The sequence below is a fragment of the Podarcis filfolensis genome, assembly GCF_964270895.1.
Source record: "Podarcis filfolensis genome assembly, chromosome: 11".
Taxonomy (NCBI): domain Eukaryota; kingdom Metazoa; phylum Chordata; class Lepidosauria; order Squamata; family Lacertidae; genus Podarcis; species Podarcis filfolensis.
In genome coordinates, this window is record NC_139613.1 from 61,336,405 (window position 1) to 61,357,776 (window position 21,372).

A 21,372-nucleotide genomic window follows, 5' to 3' on the forward strand; every position below is an offset into this window, starting at 1 on the left:
ACATGATTCCTCTTGTTTGCTAGTAATGTGAATGAAAGCAACTTTCCCCAGGAAATAAAGGTGGAGGTTATATTTAAGAACAATTGGAGGGACTTGAGCATTCTGGAACACATGCGGGGAAAGAGTTAGAAGTGTGTGTTTAAAGTTTACAGGGTTGAGTGGGAATGTGTGCTACAGCATTCTTCTGGTTCCATGATTAAGTCTGCAGAAGACCGTTGGACAGAGCCTGACACACACACTGCCCCAAGGCGGTTGCCAAAGTACGCACACCTTCAGCAGGCGATGAACAGGCCATAGCTAGAGTCCAGCAAGTCCTCTAGTCAATGCTTTGCCCTCATGCGCTTTTTTTTGTTGTTCTGCAGTGATGTTTCCTGTTTTCCTTCTCAGAAGAGCCTGAATCCTTTGTTCTGAAACTTATTATCTTCTGTTACTGCTATGTTTTAATGCAACTTCTTATTTAATTTATGTCTTCTTTCCAAGCGTGAATATCCAGGTTTCGGTTGGATCTATTTTAAGGTGAATTAATTAACCAGCATAATAATACATTCTTATGTTTTCTTAACATTTTATTTCATTTTTAAAAACCTCTCATAGTTACAGAGAAATCTGTGTGGTAAACATAATAACCAACTTTATCTCTCTCCCCCCTTCCCCTTTGTGTTGTGTGTGTTTTTATTCCAATGGAAAAAATAGGGAAATCTTCCTCCAGATTACAGGATCAGTCTGATTGACATTGGCCTGGTGATTGAGTACCTCATGGGAGGAGCTTACCGCTGCAATTATACTCGGAAACGCTTCCGAACCCTCTATCACAACTTATTTGGCCCCAAGAGAGTAAGGACTGTTATTATTGAGGGTTTTTGCGCTTGCTTCTTTCCTAAGGGGTTGCAGTGAGCGGTGAGCCTGCTGAAAGGAAAGTGGGGAAGGGGCAGCGGTGGGGAAGCTTTTTCAGCCAAAGGGCCACCTTCTCTTCCAGAGCAACCTTCCAGGGCAGAAGGGCCAGAAGCAAAAGTGGGCAGGGAAGGAACATGAATATCAGCTTTGCACAGGAAGCCAGTTTCTGCGCACTCACACACTCACACGCCTCTGTCCTCCTTCCAGGCAAGCAAGAAGCATGGTCAGAGTTCAGGTTCAGACCGAAACATTCAAGGGATACAAAGTACAGCTGGGAAGGGTTGTGACTCAGGAGGTTGTATGGCCTGGGGAGAGACATTTGCCGTCCTGCCACACCTCTCGCTAGATGCCTTGGAGGGCCACACTGGTTCCCAGGGCCTGAGGTTCCTCGTGCCTGACTTAGAGTATGGCTGGGGCTGGGGGCCTTTTTCCAACCACACTTCCATACAGGAAGTCCTGAGATCCTGGGAGCCACTTCCCCAGGACACACATTGTTTTCCAAACTGCTTTCAAAGCTGCCGGTGGCAGCCCAGCCAGCAGCGGGCATCAAAGTTAGGGGCGATTTCTTCATTTGCCATTCTTTACTCTGAGAATTTATTCTATTTGCACAAATATTTGTAATTCACTTCCACTTTCCAAAAGAAGATGCTCAGAACAGCTAACGGGCATTTTAGAAATAGTGAGTTCTTCGCATGCATTGTAGAGGTCATCAGATCCTTGTGTAGAAGGCCATATTCTGAAAAAGATCCCACATGTAAGATAGATGGTCTTTATTAAAATAGGTTCCAGTAAAGTTGTAGTCAAGTAATCAAAAGCAAATTCCCAAACATGCGCGAGTAGCAAATGTTCTATGCTTCTGCAGTTAACAGAAATGATATTCTCTATTTAGCCATCTCTTGCTTTTTTGTGAAAGTTTTTCTGAAAATAACATAAATATGGACACATGGGAGGAGAGACTCTCCTATAGACCCCATGAAGCAGGAGAATTGATTATGTGCTCTCGGGGCAGTTCAACATAAACTACAACATCTAGATCTAGAGGCTTTCCTAATATATGGACTGGGGCTCCAAAATCAGAACTGAGCATGATTGATTGGTGAGGTGGGGGGGCAGTGGTTCTGCAGTCTCTGTGCTTTGCAGTGCAATCCTATTCCTGTCTACTCAGAAGTAAGCCCTGTTGGATTAAGTTGGACTTACTCTCAGGTATGTGTGTATAGGATTGCTGCACGCGCGCACACACACACCCCTTTATATATTTGAAACACTGTCATTTCTTCTTCTGCCTACAGCCCAAAGCCCTGAAACTGCTGGGAATGGAAGTAAGTGTCATTTAATTCATTTTGTTTTGTTTTTGTATTTTTAAGAAAAGATGATGATAGTAATGGGAGGGCAGGGGGAGTAATTTTTTTAAAAGTATGAAGTCAGGGCTGAAGTGGTGATCCCAAGAAGTGGCCTATGTTGGTTCAAGGCTCCCTTCTGGGCGCCGCCATTTTGGTTCTTAAGAGTTAGAAAAAGTGGAGGTAAGAAATATGAGGGGCAAAGAAAATTTAAAAAGAAGAAAGAAAAATGTATTAAAAATGTTTTAAAAATATTTTTGAATTTTTTTGAAAAATTAAGGAAAAGGAACCAAAGAAGAAGAATAAAATCTAGATAAAATAAGAATAAAAGGACCCCCCCAAAAAACAAAGAAAAATATCAAGGGATAAAGATTATAATTTTTTAAAACAATAACTAAATAAATGTAATAGTAAATGTTTTGGTGGGTCCCTGCCCACCACCTCCGCGCCGGTCTCCAGACAGGTCGGGTGGGGGCCAGGTTTGAAGTGGCTCACACACTTCCATGCAGCCTGTCTGGCTCTCCCCATCCCTGCCTATCTCTCCTCATTTATGGCAGCCACGGTGGCGATGGAGGAGGCTGGTAGGTGCTCGGTCGGGGGGCGGCTCCACTGCGCTATCCGCTGGACTTCCTCCAAGCCTCGCTGAGCCACCGCTGGGGTGATCCCTGTCCTGGTGCAGCTGAGGTCATCTGGTGGGGGGGCTGGGAGCCTCGCACAGAATATTAAAACAGAATAAACCATCAAACATTAAAAACTTCCCTAAACAGGGCTGCCTTCATATGTCTTCTAAAAGCCAGGTAGTTGTTTATTTCCTTGACATCTGATAGGGCGCCATTGACTGGTTGTGTTGTGATAAAAACAAATGAACTCTGCACTTAAAGGCACAGATAGGTAGCTAATTTCTTGTTTGGCTCTAAATTGATGAGTTTTTATAAGGCTATTCATAAAGAAAGGTGAATTAAGGCTAATTCTTAATTATAGGTTGGTGCATGTGACATTGGGGAGATTCTACTACCATTAGTATGCTGGGATCTGCTACTAGAAATGACCAAAGCACAGTTCAAGACCAGACTTGCCCAACGCCCCTCCTGTGCTGCATCGGGGAGCACAGGTGCAGTTTGCTCTTCCACCCCCATAGGCACATGGAAGCAACAACTGCGGGGCACTGCTGGAAAAAGCTCAGCAGCAAAAAAAAATCAGCTCTGTGAATGTACCCAAGCTCAGCATGGGAATCACTCTTTCCCACAACAGTATGAGATCGTTTTCTAATTTTGACAGGATCCACATTCACATAATTCTAAAGCAAGATATTTCATAAAACACATAATATAGTTTACAATATTTGTGTTGGCTTAAGTTGGCCAGCAAGGCATTCAACAGGGATTTATTGTTTTTAATGCAGGGACTGGATAGATGTTAGCAATGCTATTTATTTCAACAAGTATTTCTTGAAGTACTAAAACTGTTGTTTTGTGGGCATCATTCTTAATTTTTGTTCAGATATATTAAAGGCTGGGTTATTTACATCTGTTTTGTGATGGAGGGCCCAAGGCAGTATGTATTATTATTGTGAGAAAGTGTGGATGTTTTGCCCTGTGTGAGAAAGTATCTAGAGTCACATAAACTAAAGAGAGCAAGTTTGTTAGTAACTTATGACTGTAGCAAAGGAACTAGTTTAATGTCTCCTAACAAACATTACATGGCTGAAACTGTTTTGGTCTGATGGCGTTTTCTCCTTTTAACAGGATGATGTCCCACTGCGGAGAGGAAGAAAAACAACCAAGAAGCGAGAGGAAGAAGTGGACATTGATCTTGATGATCCTGAGATTAACCATTTCCCTTTTCCCTTTCATGAGTTGATGGTGTGGGCTGTGCTAATGAAGCGTCAGAAGATGGCCCTCTTTTTCTGGCAACATGGAGAGGAAGCCATGGCTAAGGCTTTAGTGGCCTGTAAGCTCTGCAAAGCCATGGCCCACGAAGCATCCGAGAATGATATGGTGGATGACATATCTCAGGAGTTAAATCATAACTCCAGGTTGAATAATTAATGAATTCATCTTGATTTGTTTCTACTGATACTACCTAAAAGGCTGTTACAATGACCCCACTTCTTTTTAACACTGATCTGATGATAGCCAGACCAAACAAGATGCCTTCCTGCACTTGTGTATAGTAGGTTTCCTGGGAGAAACCTATTTATTTGGAGGCCGTCATTGGCTCAGAAGGCAAGCAAGGAGCAGGAATATTGCTGGCTTGGAGGTAGAAAACAACCTTAACCTCCCCAGCTTTTCTGCTGCACCTGTAAAACAGGAGCTTGTTCCAAGAGCCAGACATAGCCCCACACATGAATCGTAAGAACTTTGCCACAACTGTAGCTGGTTTTCAGGGAGCAAGCCTCCTTCTCTGGTGGCAAGTTCCAGTCACCCCTACAGTGACTAGTTGTAGGTGGGTTTGCTCTTGCATGAGAGCAGGAGCAGGGAATGTGAGCTAGCTTGTTTATTTATTTATTTATTTATTTATTTATTTATTTATTTATTTATTTACGGCTATTAGCCCATAAATGTGAGCTAGCTTGGCTTCTAAGTAAGAGCTAGGATTCTGGGGAGCTGTGTCTGCATGCAGCTCACAAAGGCATATCCAGTGTGGTTGTGGGGGGGGGGGGTATTACAGACTTTTCTTATCATCAGCATCAGCAACAGATATCCTGTGGCTCTTACTGGGGAACTGGATTGCCAGAGTCCTGTAGTTGGGCAAGGAGGACCTGCAAGTGGGCTGGTGAACTCAGCATGCCCTGAGGTAGCAAGAGAGGATATAGAGCTGAAGGTTAATGTGAGCCAATCCTAAGTTAGTAAAGTATTATCATATTTGGACCAGTTTACTGTTCACTGTACCTTTATTGTACCTTTCTATGTATTAATGTGCTGTTTACTGCTTTGGGGGGTCGTTGGGCCAAGAAGTTGTGTGTGTGTAATAATATATAATATAATATAATATAATATAATATAATATAATATAATATAATATAATATAATATAAACATAGCATAACACTTCCCAGAAGTACCCAGGTATTTATTTCAGTGCCCTTATTGACCCAAGGAGTTTGATAGGTATGAGGGTGCCACGGAGAAGACCTTTCCGTTGATCTTTGCTGTTGGAATGTGATGTGTAGATAATACAGTAAATAAATTCCTCTGGATTGATTTATGTGGAGTAGTAATATTTCAGGTATCTATAAAACCCCAGGACTTTTATGGTCAAAAATTGCACTTTGCATTTTACTGGGAAAGTTATAGAAAACTGGTGCAGATGCTGAATCCCTGGTATCATGCACCTGTGGTGACCCAGCCCTAAGTCCATGCTATTGTGCCATCAAACGGCTGCTCTGAGTAGCACATATTATGATAGTCTAAGGTTCTTAAGATGCAAATGGCAGCTGTTAAATGGTCTTAAGATAAAAGCAGATGCAGCCTTCACACAATATATTGTTGTGAATCTCCTGGCTAAGCTCTCTAACACCATGGGATTTCAGAATTGGCTGTGAACCAGCCCAGCCAAGGCAGGATGTGCTGAATGTTGCCTATTATGAGCATTCCTCAAACACATAGATACACACAGAAGGCCTATCAAGACAAGGAACAACTATCATCACCTTCATCTAGTACCATGAAATCCTCAGTCAGTTCATTGGTATCCAGTCCCCTGTTATGGCCAAACACTGCATAAATCCCAAGGGTGCTTCCAGATTGTCACTATATTCTGGTGGGATTAAATTACAAGCAGAAAATTCAGGCAGTGCAATTAAAGCTGATTTGGAGCTCTAGTGCCTGCTTACCCAAAAGATCCAACTTTTTGCAATAGGGAAAATGTAGTGGGAAGTGCAGGAGAAGACTTCATTGGACACAACAGTCTTCTAGCCTGTCCACTAAGAAATGAGAGTGAATGCTTATTAAACAATCAATGCCATCTAATTTCCCTGCAAACAAATTACAATGAATGCTCAATAAAAACAGGTTGCCTGGAAGTCCTCTAGCACTTCCCTTCAGACCTGGGTTGAATGAAAAAAGAGGATGCTTATATGTTTGAATTCCATACCTCTACTATTCACTTAGCACAGTTGGGTGGGGGGGATGCACTATATTCCCTTAGTTAAGGATTCCCTAGGAAATGTGCTTTTCTCAAACAGGTAATAGGAAGTGGAATGGTTCAGATGTAAACCACCAAGGTGAAGAAAGGAAGCAAGTGGGAGCTAGGACCTCTTAGCAACAGTAAATTAAGGAGCTTCACTAGATGTCTAACCTTCAGCACCAATATGCCAAGTGCACCTGAGTATAGCATAGTCCTTTCAGCAGAAGTGTTCCCAGTTGTTTAGCTTCCATGTAACAGATTGCACAAGCTAACAAAAAGCGGCCTGTATTGCAGGGATTTTGGCCAGCTGGCAGTGGAGCTCCTGGACCAATCCTACAAGCAGGATGAGCAGCTGGCAATGAAACTTCTGACCTACGAGCTGAAGAACTGGAGCAATGCCACGTGCCTGCAACTCGCAGTGGCAGCCAAACATCGCGATTTCATTGCTCACACTTGTAGCCAAATGCTGCTCACAGACATGTGGATGGGCAGACTCCGGATGCGCAAAAATTCCAGCCTAAAGGTCAGGACTGTTTTAAAATCATATCATAACTTGAGGCTTAGGGATTGGTCGTGCTGAATTAGCAGTAACAGCTTTGATCATGTAAAGCATTGATGGGGCCTCTGCAAATCTTTCCACTTTAAACTCTAAAGGGAGGTGTCGTAAGGCAAGGCTGAGCTACTCCTTTTAAGCTCTCTAGGACGCCAGGTCTTTTAGGAAGCATCTATGGCCAGCCTCTGCTCCTGCTATCCCTGGCTTTGCCCACACAATGGGTTTTCGCACCAGCCCCTGGCGAGTCATTTTGAAACCCACATGCATGAGTATCAGATTATTGGATGGCCCAGAGAGCACATGTAATTTGAAACTAAATAAGCAACTGGCATAACCATAACCTGTTAATTGTGATGATTATTGTTATCATTATTATTGCTTTAGGTAATTCTAGGAATTCTACTTCCTCCTTCAATTCTCAGCTTGGAGTTCAAGAACAAAGATGACATGCCTTACATGTCTCAGGCTCAAGAGATCCAACTTCAAGAAAAAGAGCCAGAGGAACCAGAAAAACCAGTGAAAGAAAAAGAAGAGGAGGACATGGAACTCACAGTAAGGGAACACATTGCTGGAAGTGGTTCGCGCAGCCATTCCCCCCCCCCTTACCATTTCCACTTTGGTATGTGTTAGGGGAGGAGTCACCAACCTTTTAGGGTCCTTGGGCACAATTGGAGGCCGCAGAAACACATAGTGCCCCACAACTCTTCCATTGGCCACAATAGATCACCTTTTTCCAAGCTTAACTTCAGCAGAGCAGCAGCCCCTGTGACTGCCATGTTGGTGAACCCTCTATTAAGGAGTGCCGTGTTTTTAGGGAGCCCCATCCACCCAGAACCTCTCCCGAGATGCCATGGCTGAGTATAAGCCGTGTCGTATAGCTTGTGGCCAGGAAGAGTTCCTAGAGTCAAATGAGGTAACAAATTACTTCTGGGAACAATGTTTTGTGGCGCAGCCGGCTACATTGGTTGTGCCTTGACTTCAATAGTGGAGGCACACCCGACTATGGCTGATCATGCTTTTCGTAAAGGACCCCGTTATACAGACATCCTACTTACAAGGATCATGGAAGGTACAGACCATCAGTAGCGGAGGACTCTTCCCAAATACAATAATTATTTACTATTATTGCTGCAAAGCAATGATTTACAAAAAAAAAATGTCACAGCAATATTTTAGATGTGGTGTGTCATTTTGTTATTCTCAAGTTTAAATCTAAATACAATTGTTAATGAAAAACTGTATTTGTAAGCAACTGTATGTTAAAGCTGGTTACTGTTGCAAGGTAACAAAAGTGTTTATCTCCAGCTGTTGCTGTTATACTTAGCAAATGCACCGCTCCTAACATTTTTTGCATTTCTTGTCCACTCCATCTCAAGGACTGAGATACAAGATAAAAACCACAGCTCCAATTAAATTACGCTTAAGTGATCATATCCTTGACCAATACTCATTTTACTCTTGCCACCAAAAAACCAGCTGAAATGTTAGGGCAACTCCAGCATCTTGGGGAAAAGTTGGGGCTCAGGATCGCATAAGCCTCTATGAAGTTTTGTCAAATAAAGTGAGCTGTCAAGGATGATTAAGTTGCTGTTAAGAATTGGAGACGAAAACAGGAACATAATAGTTTCATTTGGTGATAGGTCCACATTTAGCATTATAGAGAGGAGGTGTTCACAAATATTGACATATATTTAGTGATCATTAAACAATCTGGAATATCTTTCTATGAGTTTTTCACAAATAGGTTAAGGAACCATTCAGTCGACAAGTTTTAGGATTTCCTGTTTTCAGTTGGAAGCTGGAATGCCTGACCCTTTTGAGGATCATCTTTGTGAATATATGGAAATTAGGGGGTTCTTCTAGCTGCTTCTGTTGCCTGACAATCCACTTACAATATTATGGGACAGCTTATTGAGTAGATTGTAAATTGTTCTTTAATGGTCTTATTCTATTATCTTTAGTAGGTGCCTTTTGCATAGTTTTATTTTATTTTATTTTCCCTCCTCTAATGTTTATTTGCTTTTCTTAAACATTTTAGAAGCACACATTATATAATAGCTGCTTATGATGGCAAACATTTAGTGAGAAGTCCCTTTGAAGTCAACACTGACTAAATATTCATGTGTGACTTTGCCATGCTAATTTTAAATGAATTTATTGTATGTACAAGAAAGAATCAAACCAGTTAAACCACTAAAAAGCCTCCTGGGCTTCTGCTGGCATCACAAGCATTTTTTATTTTATCATAGCTACTTACTGGTCTCTCAGTGCCCATATTCATTTTTTTAAGGTTTACTTCATTAAATTTTGTTAAAAATTAGGCTGTTTCCTACAGGCCATCAGCAAGAGCTGTCCCCAAGATCTTATCTGCGGGCAAGCAGAGGCCTCTGCCTACAAGACCCAAAATTCAGGGAAGCAGAAGACGCTAGGCACAAGATCAGCCTACAGGACCCCTATGCAGGCAAGATCCTGGAAAAAGAGGGAAAGATCAGAAGCCAGTTTAAGATTGACAGGTTGTTTTCCTCCAAAATGAACTTGTTCTGCTTTAATTGTAGTTAATTACTGCTGGCTTCTGATCAATGAGTGAAGTGCTTATTCAAATCCAATAAGCACAGCTACAATGTAGTGAATTACAATTCCCCTCTCTTTTGATGCCCTGTTCCCATTCCTTTTTTCCAACACTATATTTTCCTCTAGTAGCAGCACAGGGCGCTGTAATGTCTTGTCTTGTCTCTGTGTGTTTCTTTAGAGAAATAGCATGGTTTTCCATGTTCCCTCCTCTCCACCATCTGACCTTGGTCTTTGCCTTCAGCCTGGGTTCTTTTCCCTCTACCTTCTAACATTATTATTATTATTAGTAGTAGTAGTAGTAGTAGTATGTGTGTATGTATGTATTTGTTTATTTATTTCCGGCATTTTTACCTGGCAGGGACTCAAGGCAGCTTACAGATAAAATAAGAACATCTAAAAACATAGGTGGGGGAAGGGAAAACAATCATTCAAACAATTAAACAACAATTTGTTTTTGTTTGTTAATATGTTATGCACTTTTGTGTTTTTATATTGTAAACTGCCCTGAGATCCTCAGATGAAGGGTGATACAGAAATTTAACAAATAACAGACACACACACACACACACACACACACACACACACACACACAGATTATTACAATAAAACAGCATGGCACACCCAGTACTTATATCTCTAAGGATTCTGTTGTGACGTGGGGTTTGTGATTTCAGCTCTCTTGACATAATACGCTGGAGACAGTTCTGTAGTAACACTTCTTTATTAAAGCAAACAAGACTGAGAACTGAGGAGGGGAGAGCTACTGTCAGAGCTACCCTAGGTCCCAGCTCACAAAGGACCAACGCTGCTTCGTTGTTAAGTACAAAAGTCTTTATTGAAGTTCAGTTTCACTTCCAGAGCCGCAGCGCGCAGCTCTACGTCTCAACTGTCAGACCGCTGATGCTCCGTCTGAGTCTCCTCCCCCTTGACACCAATTTAAGATTCTAGCCTTGCTCCACCTTTTCCGCTGCTCTTTCCTCCTCTGGGTCCGCCTGCCCGCCGGCGTCTCGCCCTTTCTAGCCTCCTCTGACGCTGATTCCCCTGAGCCGTCTCCCTCCCTCCGGCGGGCTTTAGGAGCTGGTTCCCCATCCGGGTCTCCTGCTGTCCCGCGCGCCTACACATTTGAACTTGGCGCGCGCGCCCAGCCAGCAGCTTTCCTCCTGACCGTTTCACTGCTGCTGTCACTGCTTCCCCCTTCGGGGGGGCTAGCTGCAACTGACCTCCCTTCCGTTCCTCCACTCTCCGATGGAGGCGTGGTCAGCCCTGACTCCCTCTCTGGAGGAGACGCTGGCCCTGACGCATGTGACTCTTCCCCCCCACTACGCTCTGGTGGGGAAACTGGTCCCGATCCTCCACTGCTGTTTTGGGGTTCCCCTCTGGCTCCTTGTTTCTGGTGCGTCCCCCCTGGGACCCCCCTTGCCCTGACCATCGGCGCCCCCTTCTGGGAATCTTCTGATTCGCTGGAGAAGCTCATGGAATCTCTCGGGCCACTGTCATACTCCCCTACGCTGCCCTCGGATTCTTCCCCTTCGCTCTCCCATTCCTCTCTCCCCATTGCTCCTGCTCCTGATTCCCTGACATCCATCCCCCTCTCGAAGCCCCCCCTTCCCCCTCCCCCTCTTCGGGTGTGGGTTCCAGGTGCTCCAGTCCTGTGGGTGTGAGTGCGGGATACCATTCTTCCCCCCTAGTGTGTAGCCGGTCCGCTGGATCCGGCCCAACCGCAACGGGCTCGTCGACGTCGATTTCCTCTGCTTCCATCTCTCTGCTGATGTGCTCGAATCCAGGATCCTCCCCCAACACGTCCATGTCCTCCCCTCCCCCGGGTACCTCTGGTGAGACTGCTTGCAAAGGTCCCCGCAGCAGCTCCCTGCGCCACCCCACCTCCGGTTGAGTGTCCCACCAATAGGAGCGGTCTGTGGCAAACCCCGAGAGAGACCCCTCCGGGGAGCTAGTTTCCGGCGGCGTCTCTTCAGCTGATGAAAAACCCTGGAACGTACTGGCTGACAGTGTGGGTGTGAAGAGCCAGTCGTCGAAATACTCTGCCGGCATAGGTCTGTGTGGGAAGAGTGCATGGAACTCGTCTTTAAGATAGTGCTCCTCCACGGCATAGCACGGTACCCACCTGTTGGCGCTGGCTGGGGTACCTTCCCTGGCGAGGAGGTATTCCACCCCCTCTTCCCCCCACCTCGAGTCCAAAATCTCCATGACCTCGTTGAGTGGCGTCGCCCTCCGTGACCCCTCCCTCTTCGGAGATTCGTTAAACGGGTCTGGCGCGTTCCCTGGCGCCTGAAACCTGTGGGGTGCCCTGTAGGGTGTGAGCACTGACCTATGAAAGACTGGGTGCATTCTGGAGCCCTCCGGGAGTGTCAACCGGAAGGCCACTGGATTGATTTGCGCCACGACCTGGTAAGGCCCCAGCTGCTTGTGTTTGAGCTTCCTCTTGGCTAGCGTTCTGGCCGGCACTGCCTGGGCAGCTAACCAGACCCAGTCCCCCACCTGGATGTCCTCCCCGACCCTCCTGTGCTTGTCTGCCTGCACTTTGTAGGCGTGTTTCGCCAGTTCCAATTGCCTTCGGAGTTCCTCGTGGACCTCCTGTAACTCTGCTGCTAAGTGCTCTGCTCCCCTTGGCTCCCCCTCCCCCTTCGTCTCTAACCCCGGGAAAGTTCTGGGATGCCGCCCATTATTGGCGAAGAACGGTGTCACTCCTGTAGACCCGTGCTTCGTGTTGTTGTAGGCAAACTTGGCCAGCGGTAGGTAGTCCACCCAGGTCGAGGGTTGTTGATTGGCGTAGCATCGCAGGTACTGCTGCATGATGGCGTTGACCCTCTCCGCTTGCCCGTTGGTCTGCGGGTGTCGTGCCGACGCTAAGTTGATCTTGACGTTCAGGATGCCCAGCAGCTTCTGCCAGAAGCTCGAGACGAATTTTGCGACCCCGGTCGGACAGGATGGACCGCGGCAAGCCGTGAGCTTTGAACACGTGGTCTATGAACAGCTTGGCGGTCTGTTCCGCTGTGGCCACCTTCGCGCACGGAATAAAGTGCGCCATCTTGGTGAACATGTCTACGACCACGAGTACCGCTGTTTTGCCTCGCGAACTTGGCAGATCTGTGACAAAGTCCAGGGCCACTCTCTCCCACGGTTCGAGCGGCGTCTGTAGGGGTTCTAGTAGACCCGCCGGCTTCCTGTGTACCGGCTTGGCCCTTTGGCAGGTGTCACACCTGGAGACGTAATCCGCGACTTCTCCCCTCACCTTGGGCCACCAAAAGTCTCTGGTTACTCATTCCACCATCTTGTCCTTGCCGAAGTGCCCAGCGCTGGGCGCGTCGTGTAACTGCTGCAAGACTTTCGCGCGGAGGTCGTCTCCGGGTACGTAGAGAGCCCCTTTGCGGATGAGCAGTCCGTCTCGTATCTGGAACTCGTCGTCCTTCGCTGTGCCTTTTCGCACCTCCTCCATCTTGGATTGCGCGAACGAATCCGTCTGCAGCGCTCGACGCACCGCGTCCAGGTCCACGGCAGCTAAAGCGCACGCCCACGCTTTCGGTGCGAAAATGTGCTTGGCCGCCACCGGCGCCGCTTCCTCGAGATACTGCGGCTTCCTGGATAGTGCATCCGCCATGACGTTGTTGTCTCCCGGGATGTATTCTATCCGGAAATCGAAATCCGCAAAGAACTCCGACCAGCGAATGTGTCTCTGGTTCAGGAACCGCGCCGTGCGCCAGTACTCCAGGTTCTTATGGTCCGTGCGGACTTGCACTGTGTGTCTGGCTCCAACGAGGAAGTGCCGCCACGCCTTGAAAGCTGCATGAATGGCCAGCAACTCCCTGTCCCAGATGGTGTAGTTCTGTTCCGCCTTGCTGAGTTTCCTGGAGTAGAATGCGCACGGCCTCCATTCCCCTTGCGGATCTTGCTGCAACAGGACGGCCTCCACCGCTCTGTCCGAGGCGTCTGTCTCAACCCTCATTGGTCTGCTGGGGTTTACATGTAGCAGCTGTTCTTCGGACGCGAAGAGACGCTTGAGTCTCCGAAAGGACTGCTCCGCCTGGTCTGTCCAGGTGAACTTCTTCTTCTTGGAGCTGAGGGTGTCCATGATAGCCGCCGTCTCCTTCGCGAACCCTTTGATGAACTTGCGATAAAAGTTGGCGAAGCCGACGAACTTCTGGACCTCCTTCCGATTGCGCGGGCTCTTCCAGTCCAACACCGCACGGACCTTGGTGCTGTCCATGGCGAGTCCCTTGTCGGACAGCTTGTAGCCCAGAAAATCCACCTCCGTCATGTCGAACTGGCACTTCTCTAATTTGGCGTAAAGTCTGTGCTCCCGTAGCCTCTGCAGGACCTCCTTGACGTCCCTCTCGTGAGCCTCCTGCGATTCCGAGAAGATCAGGATGTCGTCCAGGAAGCAGACGCACTTCTTGTAGAGGAGTCCCGCTAACACGTGATGCATGAAAGCTTGGAAGGTATGGGAGCCATTTTGCAGACCAAAAGGCATTACGCGATATTCATAGGTGCCTAAAGGTGTAAACATGGCCGTCTTCCACTCATCACCCTCCCGCATGCGTATAAGGTTGTACGCCCCTCGTAGATCCAACTTGGTGAAGATCCGTCCCTTCCTCACCGTCGCGAGCAGGTCGTCGATCTTGGGCATGGGGAATGCTGCAGGCTTTGTTTTGGAATTTATGATCCTATAATCAACTATGAGCCTGCGTTGGGGCGTGTCCTTCTTCTTCACGAAAAACACGGGACTGCCCCCCACTGCTTTAGATTCTTGGATGAACCCCCGCTTCAAGTTGTGATCTATGAACTCCCTGAGTTCTTGCAGTTCGTCTTCAGACATGGAATACAGTTTCCCAGTCGGCAGCGTTGCTCCCGGCAGGAGGTCAATCTTGCAGTCGTAAGGCCTGTGGGGAGGCAGGTTATCCGCTTCCCTCTCGCAGAAGACCTCCAAAAACTCCTTGTACTTGTTGGGTACCGCTTGCACCATGCCTAGGTGTAACTGCGGTTCATCCTCTTGCCCCTCCTCCTCCTGATGGGTCTGGATGAAGTGTTCTGCGCAGTAGGAGGAGCAGAAGGTCAATTGCCGCTGGTACCATGCTAATGCCGGGCTGTGCCTATCCAGCCAACTCATACCCAACACTATGGGCGTGTCTGACAGGTGGGTGACGTTGAAGCTGATGACTTCGCGGTGGTTTCCAATTTGCATCACCATCGGTGGTGTTTGCTGTACCACCTCTCCTCCCAGTAGCTTCCTGCCATCGACCGTGACGACATTTAGGGGCATGGTGGCTGGCAGGAGTGCTATGCGATGTTGCTTGATAAAGTCCACTCCTACAAAGTCTGCGTTGCTCCCAGAGTCAATGGTTATTGGTACTTGCAGGGTGTGCCCATTGGGCAACTGGAGCGATGCGGTGAGTTGCACCACTGGTTTGGGTGGGAGGGGGTTTGTGGGCTGTAAAATCTCTGGGGACTGCTTCACTGACTCGCCTGGTTGGGCCCCAGTCCTTCCCCTTCCAACCAGGCTTCTTCTTCCCCCTGCAGCTGTTTCGGCTGCTGACCTGTTCCCTTTACTGTTGCTGAGGCTGCAGTGTGCTTCTGGGGCCTCTGGGGACACTCTTTGGCCATGTGCTGTGCACTGTCGCAGATGTAGCACTTCCTGGTCCCTCTAGGAGCCTTCGCCTTGACTGCTCCCGGTGCTTGGGCTCTGCTGGCAGTCTGAGCCCTGGCACCACCTATCTCCATCGGCTCTTCTCCCCTTCCCAATGGAGGCATGGATAGCGCCCGCCCTGTCTCTCTGGATAGGAAGGGGGTTGTCCTGGCTGGGGTGCTTGCCTTACCTCCTTCCTCCCTGCTCCAAGGGCGTCCTTCCAGGCGCACACCAATTGCCAACGCTCTTTGGGTAACTTCTTGGGTACTCCGGGGTCTTTCCCCCCTTGCCAGCTCATCTTTCACGGCTCCACTTAGCCCCTCCCAGAACAGGTCTCTGACGGCAATAGAGTCCTTCTCCCAGCCCAGCACGTTCAGTAAGGCAAAAAAGCGTGAGTGATATTGCCTCACCGTCGCTTTCCCTTGCTGTAGTCCATGCATTTCCCTCCGAGCAACATCTACATCTACCGTTGATTTAAAGCAAGCGTCCATAGCTTTGATAAATGCATCGGAATCTTGGAGGGCGGGGTCATTTTCGCGCCACAAATTCCACAGCCACGCTTTAGCTTCCCCATGCAAATGAGTAATTATGAAACCCACTTTCTCTTCCTCATCTCTAAAGTCTTTCCGAAGCAAATTGAGCGCGTAAACCACGTCAGCTCTGAAGTTAGGGTATTGCTGCAGGTCCCCGTTGAAGTGGGCTACTAGGCTGCCCCCCCTCTTCCCGAGGCCAACTCCCTCCGATTTGGGTCCTGGCAGCCCCTCCTTGCCCAAACGGTCCCACCTGGTCTGCAGATCCCGGCAGAGCGCTACTGCTTCTTTTTCTCTCTTCCTGGATGCTGCTACTTCTGCGTAAAGCGTCGTGACTGCTTCTTGCAGTTCTTTCACCTGGCTCTCTGTAGTCATCTTTGCCTATCTTCGTGAGCTCGCAAAACACCAAGTCTTGCCCCTCGCTGCACCAACTCACGCTGCGAGGTTTTTATCGGAGACGGAGCATACTGTCAGAGCTACCCTAGGTCCCAGCTCACAAAGGACCAACGCTGCTTCGTTGTTAAGTACAAAAGTCTTTATTGAAGTTCAGTTTCACTTCCAGAGCCGCAGCGCGCAGCTCTACGTCTCAACTGTCAGACCGCTGATGCTCCGTCTGAGTCTCCTCCCCCTTGACACCAATTTAAGATTCTAGCCTTGCTCCACCTTTTCCGCTGCTCTTTCCTCCTCTGGGTCCGCCTGCCCGCCGGGGTCTCGCCCTTTCTAGCCTCCTCTGACGCTGATTCCCCTGAGCCGTCTCCCTCCCTCCGGCGGGCTTTAGGAGCTGGTTCCCCATCCGGGTCTCCTGCTGTCCCGCGCGCCTGCACATTTGAACTTGGCGCGCGCGCCCAGCCAGCAGCTTTCCTCCTGACCGTTTCACTGCTGCTGTCACTGCTTCCCCCTTCGGGGGGGCTAGCTGCAGCTGACCTCCCTTCCGTTCCTCCACTCTCCGATGGAGGCGTGGTCAGCTCTGACTCCCTCTCTGGAGGAGACGCTGGCCCTGACGCATGTGACTCTTCCCCCCCACTACGCTCTGGTGGGGAAACTGGTCCCGATCCTCCACTGCTGTTTTGGGGTTCCCCTCTGGCTCCTTGTTTCTGGTGCGTCCCCCCTGGGACCCCCCTTGCCCTGACCATCGGCGCCCCCTTCTGGGAATCTTCTGATTCGCTGGAGAAGCTCATGGAATCTCTCGGGCCACTGTCATACTCCCCTACGCTGCCCTCGGATTCTTCCCCTTCGCTCTCCCATTCCTCTCTCCCCATTGCTCCTGCTCCTGATTCCCTGACAGCTACATTTATAAAGGGACAGGGAACTAGCTAGAAAGGATACATTTTGGAGGGAACAATATCAGGCAATCACAGTCCTGCCTTTTGGAGGAAACCAATAAGACAGAGGATCCAAATACAGCAGCTTAAATGAACCAATAGTAGCTGTACCCTCTGGAACCAAAAGGCAGTTACTTTACCCTAATGCAAATACAGACAATAATAATACAGATATAAAATCCTTTGACTCAATACACAACACCCCTCCCCCCCTAGTGAGCACCGCAGACGTAATCTCTCAGGTACTGTGGGGTCCTACAAGTTCTACTTGATCTCCTGACAACAGGTGTTGCCGGTTCTGGATTGGATGTTACCTGTGGTGGGGGGGTGCTATAGGGGTTTCGTCAGGAACAGATGGAGTCCCAGACATCGCAGGGTCCCCTACCTGTACCTCGTCCTCCTGAGGACTAGCAGACCCTGGTTTATTTGCTGAAGCCCCTGGTGACTGCACCTCTGGGCCATTTTCACTCTGGTCTTGCAGCTCTGCGTCGTTAGCCAGGGATGAATTATCTGACCCCTCCCTGCTGAGCGCCCGGCGCCTCAGCTGATCTATATGTCTCTTCCAAACTTGCCCATTTTCCAAGGTCACATAGTAGGACACAGGTCCACTAGTCCGGGTGACCACACCAGCCACCCACCGCGAACCTCGTGAATAGTTCCTCACCCAGACCAGATCTTCAGGGGCGAGATACCTTGTTGTGTCAGCCCCAGCCTGGGGGGTTGCTCTTGAATTACGGTTTGGCATTTTATCGGGGTGGACATAATCCAGCACCGTTACCAGTCTTCTACCCAAGAGCAGCTCAGCTGGCGACTTGCCCGTCGCAGTACATGGCGTCGCATGCTGCAAAAATAACATTCGCACGATGCGAGCTGACCCGTTACCCTCCATTAAGCGCACAATGGATTCTTTGGCTGTTCTTACCATGCGCTCAGCCTGCCCATTGGAGGATGGGTGAAAGGGCGCGGATGTGACCCCTCTTATGAAGTTATCAGCCAAGAATGCCCTGAATTCTTGGGATACAAAAGCTGCCCCATTATCTGATACAATGGTCTCAGGTAACCCGTGGGTTGCAAACAGCTGCCTCAACACCTTGATTACGGCAGCTGATGCCATGCTAGGGACCATCGCCACTTCTAACCATTTGGAATATGCATCGACGATAACCAAAAAGACCTTCCCCTGGAATGGCCCAGCAAAATCTAATTGCAGCCGGCTCCAGGGAGATCTGGACTGCTCCCACCAGTGAACTGGTGCTCTGGCCACTTCTGGCCACACCTCTTGGCATGCCTTGCATGTTCGTACCCATTGTTCTATGTTCTGGTCCATTCCAGGCCACCACACATAACATCGGGCTAGCGACTTCATCCTGACCATTCCCGGGTGTCCCATGTGAAGCGTCTCAATAACCCTGTTTCTCAGTGGTGCTGGGATGATCACCCTATCTCCCCACAGGAGACAACCCTTATGCATGGACAACTCGTGCTGCCTTGTCGCATAAGGCCTGAGTTTGTCTTCATGCGGACCACCTGGCCACCCCCTCCCCACCCAAGTGAGCACACGGGAGAGAACAGCATCTTTCCTCGTTTTCTCAGCTATATCAGTAGCCGTTACAGGAGCCCCCGGAAGTGTTTCCAGCATCATTATGTGCTCCGCTGGGGCAGGATCCACATTGCTCCCGCCAGGAAGAGGCAATCGACTCAGCGCATCAGCGTGGCACAACCGTTTCCCCGGCACATGGGTCAGGGTGTACTGGAACCCGTTCAGGAATATAGACCAACGCAACATTCTGGGGGAGAGAATTTGTGGCGTTTGTTTGTTCGGGTTGAACAACCCTAACAGTGGTTTGTGGTCCGTTTCAATGGAGAAATGGCGACCATACACATAATCCTGGAACTTTTTGATTCCTGCCACAATTGCAAGCGCCCCTTTGTCAATTTGAGCATAGTTGCGCTCCGTGGGCGACAACGTACGGGAATAGAAAGAGATGGGCTTTTCCGACCCATCCGGTTCCCTATGACTCAGCACCGCCCCCAGGCCGTATTGAGAGGCATCACATGCCAGGACCAGCGGCTTCGACTCATCATAATGAGCAAGGATGCTCCTGCTACTCAGCATTCCTCGCAAGGAGTCAAAAGCCTTCTGCTGCCCCTGCCCCCATCGCCACACATTCTTTTTCTGCAACAGTTGATGTAATGGTTCAGCTACCAAAGCTTTCTGGGGTAAGAACGAATGATAAAAGTTAATAAGTCCCAGGAATGACTGCAACTGTGTCTTGTTCTGTGGTCGTGGTGCCTCAATGATGGCCTTAATCTTAGCATCTGTGGGGTGGATGCCTGATGCATCAATTTTAAACCCCAAGAAATCCACAGTTGGCACCCCAAAACTGCATTTTTCCTTTTTCAGTTGCAACCCCACCTCCTTGAACTTGAGCAACACTGCACGGACACGCGCAACCAGTTCCTGTGGGTCTTTTCCAGCAATCAAAACGTCATCAAAAAATGGCAAGACCCCCGGCAGACCTCTTAACAGGCGTTCCATGAGCCCTTGAAAAATCCCTGGGGCCACACAAACTCCAAATTGTAATCTGTTAACTCTGAACGCCCCTTTATGTGTGACAATAGTCTGCGCTTCCGCTGATTGTGGGGTTACTGGCAGCTGTTGGTAAGCTTGTGCCAGGTCAATTTTGGCGAACACCTTGCCCCCAGCCAGTTTAGCCAACAGATGTGATACGACTGGAATGGGGTATGAGTTTCCCCTGAGTGCCTTATTGATAGTACATTTGTAATCTGCACAGATCCTGACTTCCCCATTTGCTTTAAGGGGCGTGACGATTGGAGTCTCCCACTTAGCAGAGTCCACGGGTGAGAGAACTCCCTGCTTGACCAATTTATCCAGCTCTGCTTCGATCTTGGGTTGCAGTGCAAATGGCACTCGCCTTGGTTTGAGTCGGATTGGGGCCACCCCAGGGTCCACTTCGAAGTCAACTGGGGGCCCTTTATAACAACCCAGTTTTCCATTAAAGAGACCAGCAAATTCTTTGCATAATGCCTCGCTCATCTCAGGGCAGGTTTGGATTGAATTAAGCCCTGATATACTCAGTCCCAGGGCGGGGAGCCAGTCAGTGCCCAGGAGACTGGGGCGACTGCCCTTCGCAATCACCAGTTTGAGTACCGCCTGTTTGTCCCGGAACTGTACTCTCACGGCACACATTCCCATGACCTGGATGCGGCCCGCTGAGTATGACTGCAAGGTTGCCGGGAAGGGCTCCAGAGGGGGCAACTTACCCCTGGGAAAGAATGTCCTCGCGGTCTGGTCCGACACGATAGTGAATCCAGATCCGGAGTCCACCTCCATGTCGCACAGCTGACCCTCAATCTTCACCTTGACGTGTGCCTTGCCTTGCGCTGGAAACTGCACGACCCTCCCGTTGATCTCCTTTACGTAGTGGCAGTCCTTTAGAACATGGTTTGCCGTGGACGGTCTGCGATGCTCCAGTCTAGTTGCTCCTGTCGCTCCCAACGCCGCCGATCTACAGACCCTGGCAATGTGACCTGTCTTCCCGCACGTCCGGCACATAGCATCCCGGAAACGACAACTCTTCCGCTCATGGTTGCCGCCACAACCAGGGCACCTGCCTCGGTGATCTTTGTGCACTGTGCAGGCCTGACGCACTGACTCGACCCCACGGACTGGGCTTTGGCTCGGAGTAGCCTCTAGCTCGTCCATGGCATGCACAACTTCTATCTGTGGCTTAGGGGCCTTGCGACTAGCCTCAAGCTCCTCTCTTTCATAATTCTCTGTGGCGGTGGCCTCCTTCAAGGCTGAAGCAAGGGTAACCTCTTCTTTAGCCACGATGCGTCTTCTGGCTTTCTTGCTGCTCAGACCACCGATAAACTGATCCAGGAGAGTCTCTTCCAGATCTCTGAAGTCGCAGTGCTGAGCGAGCTTCCGCAGTTCAGCTAGGAATGCAGATACAGACTCCCCAGCACGCTGCTGCCTCTTATGAAACTCCAACCGCCGGGCCATCTTAGTCTCAGTAGGCGCCAAATGGCTTGTCAGGCAGGCAAGAATATCTTTGAGAGGTGTCTCACTTAGCTTCGCTGGAGCAAGCAATGCCTTGGCCAGCTTGAAGGTCTCAGGCCCACAGTAGCTCAGGAATGTGGCCCTTCTTTTGCTGGCATCGGTGATCCCTTGAGCCACTGCGAAGAACTCGAAGCGTTCGACGTAGTCTTCCCACGTGTGGGGCTCTGATGGCTGGAAGGGCTCCAATACCCTTGGACTCTCCATTGTCCTGTGGGCACGGTCGTCTTCTCAGCCTTCCAGTGAGTCTTGTTCTTAGCTACAATCCGGACTCTGAGGCAGGGCTGTGTTTAACCGCTCCTCAGCATTCCGGATCCCA

At 49.1% G+C, this 21,372-nt stretch overlaps 1 protein-coding gene across 14 annotated transcripts in view; it reads left to right on the top strand.

The window, feature by feature from the left end:
* TRPM3 (transient receptor potential cation channel subfamily M member 3) overlaps nt 1-21,372 on the top strand; it is a 418,048-nt gene that overhangs the window by 349,868 nt on the left and 46,808 nt on the right. For 7 of the 14 annotated variants that reach the window (XM_083576479.1, XM_083576463.1, XM_083576474.1 and 4 more), the window contains exons 13-19: nt 481-516; nt 694-834; nt 2,184-2,213; nt 3,977-4,266; nt 6,653-6,881; nt 7,296-7,463; nt 9,247-9,372. In XM_083576479.1, coding sequence (XP_083432605.1) covers nt 481-516; nt 694-834; nt 2,184-2,213; nt 3,977-4,266; nt 6,653-6,881; nt 7,296-7,463; nt 9,247-9,372 — 1,020 coding nt within the window. The remainder of the gene's footprint in view (nt 1-480; nt 517-693; nt 835-2,183; nt 2,214-3,976; nt 4,267-6,652; nt 6,882-7,295; nt 7,464-9,246; nt 9,373-21,372) is intronic. The other 7 variants (XM_083576478.1, XM_083576464.1, XM_083576466.1 and 4 more) reach the window with 3 other exon arrangements.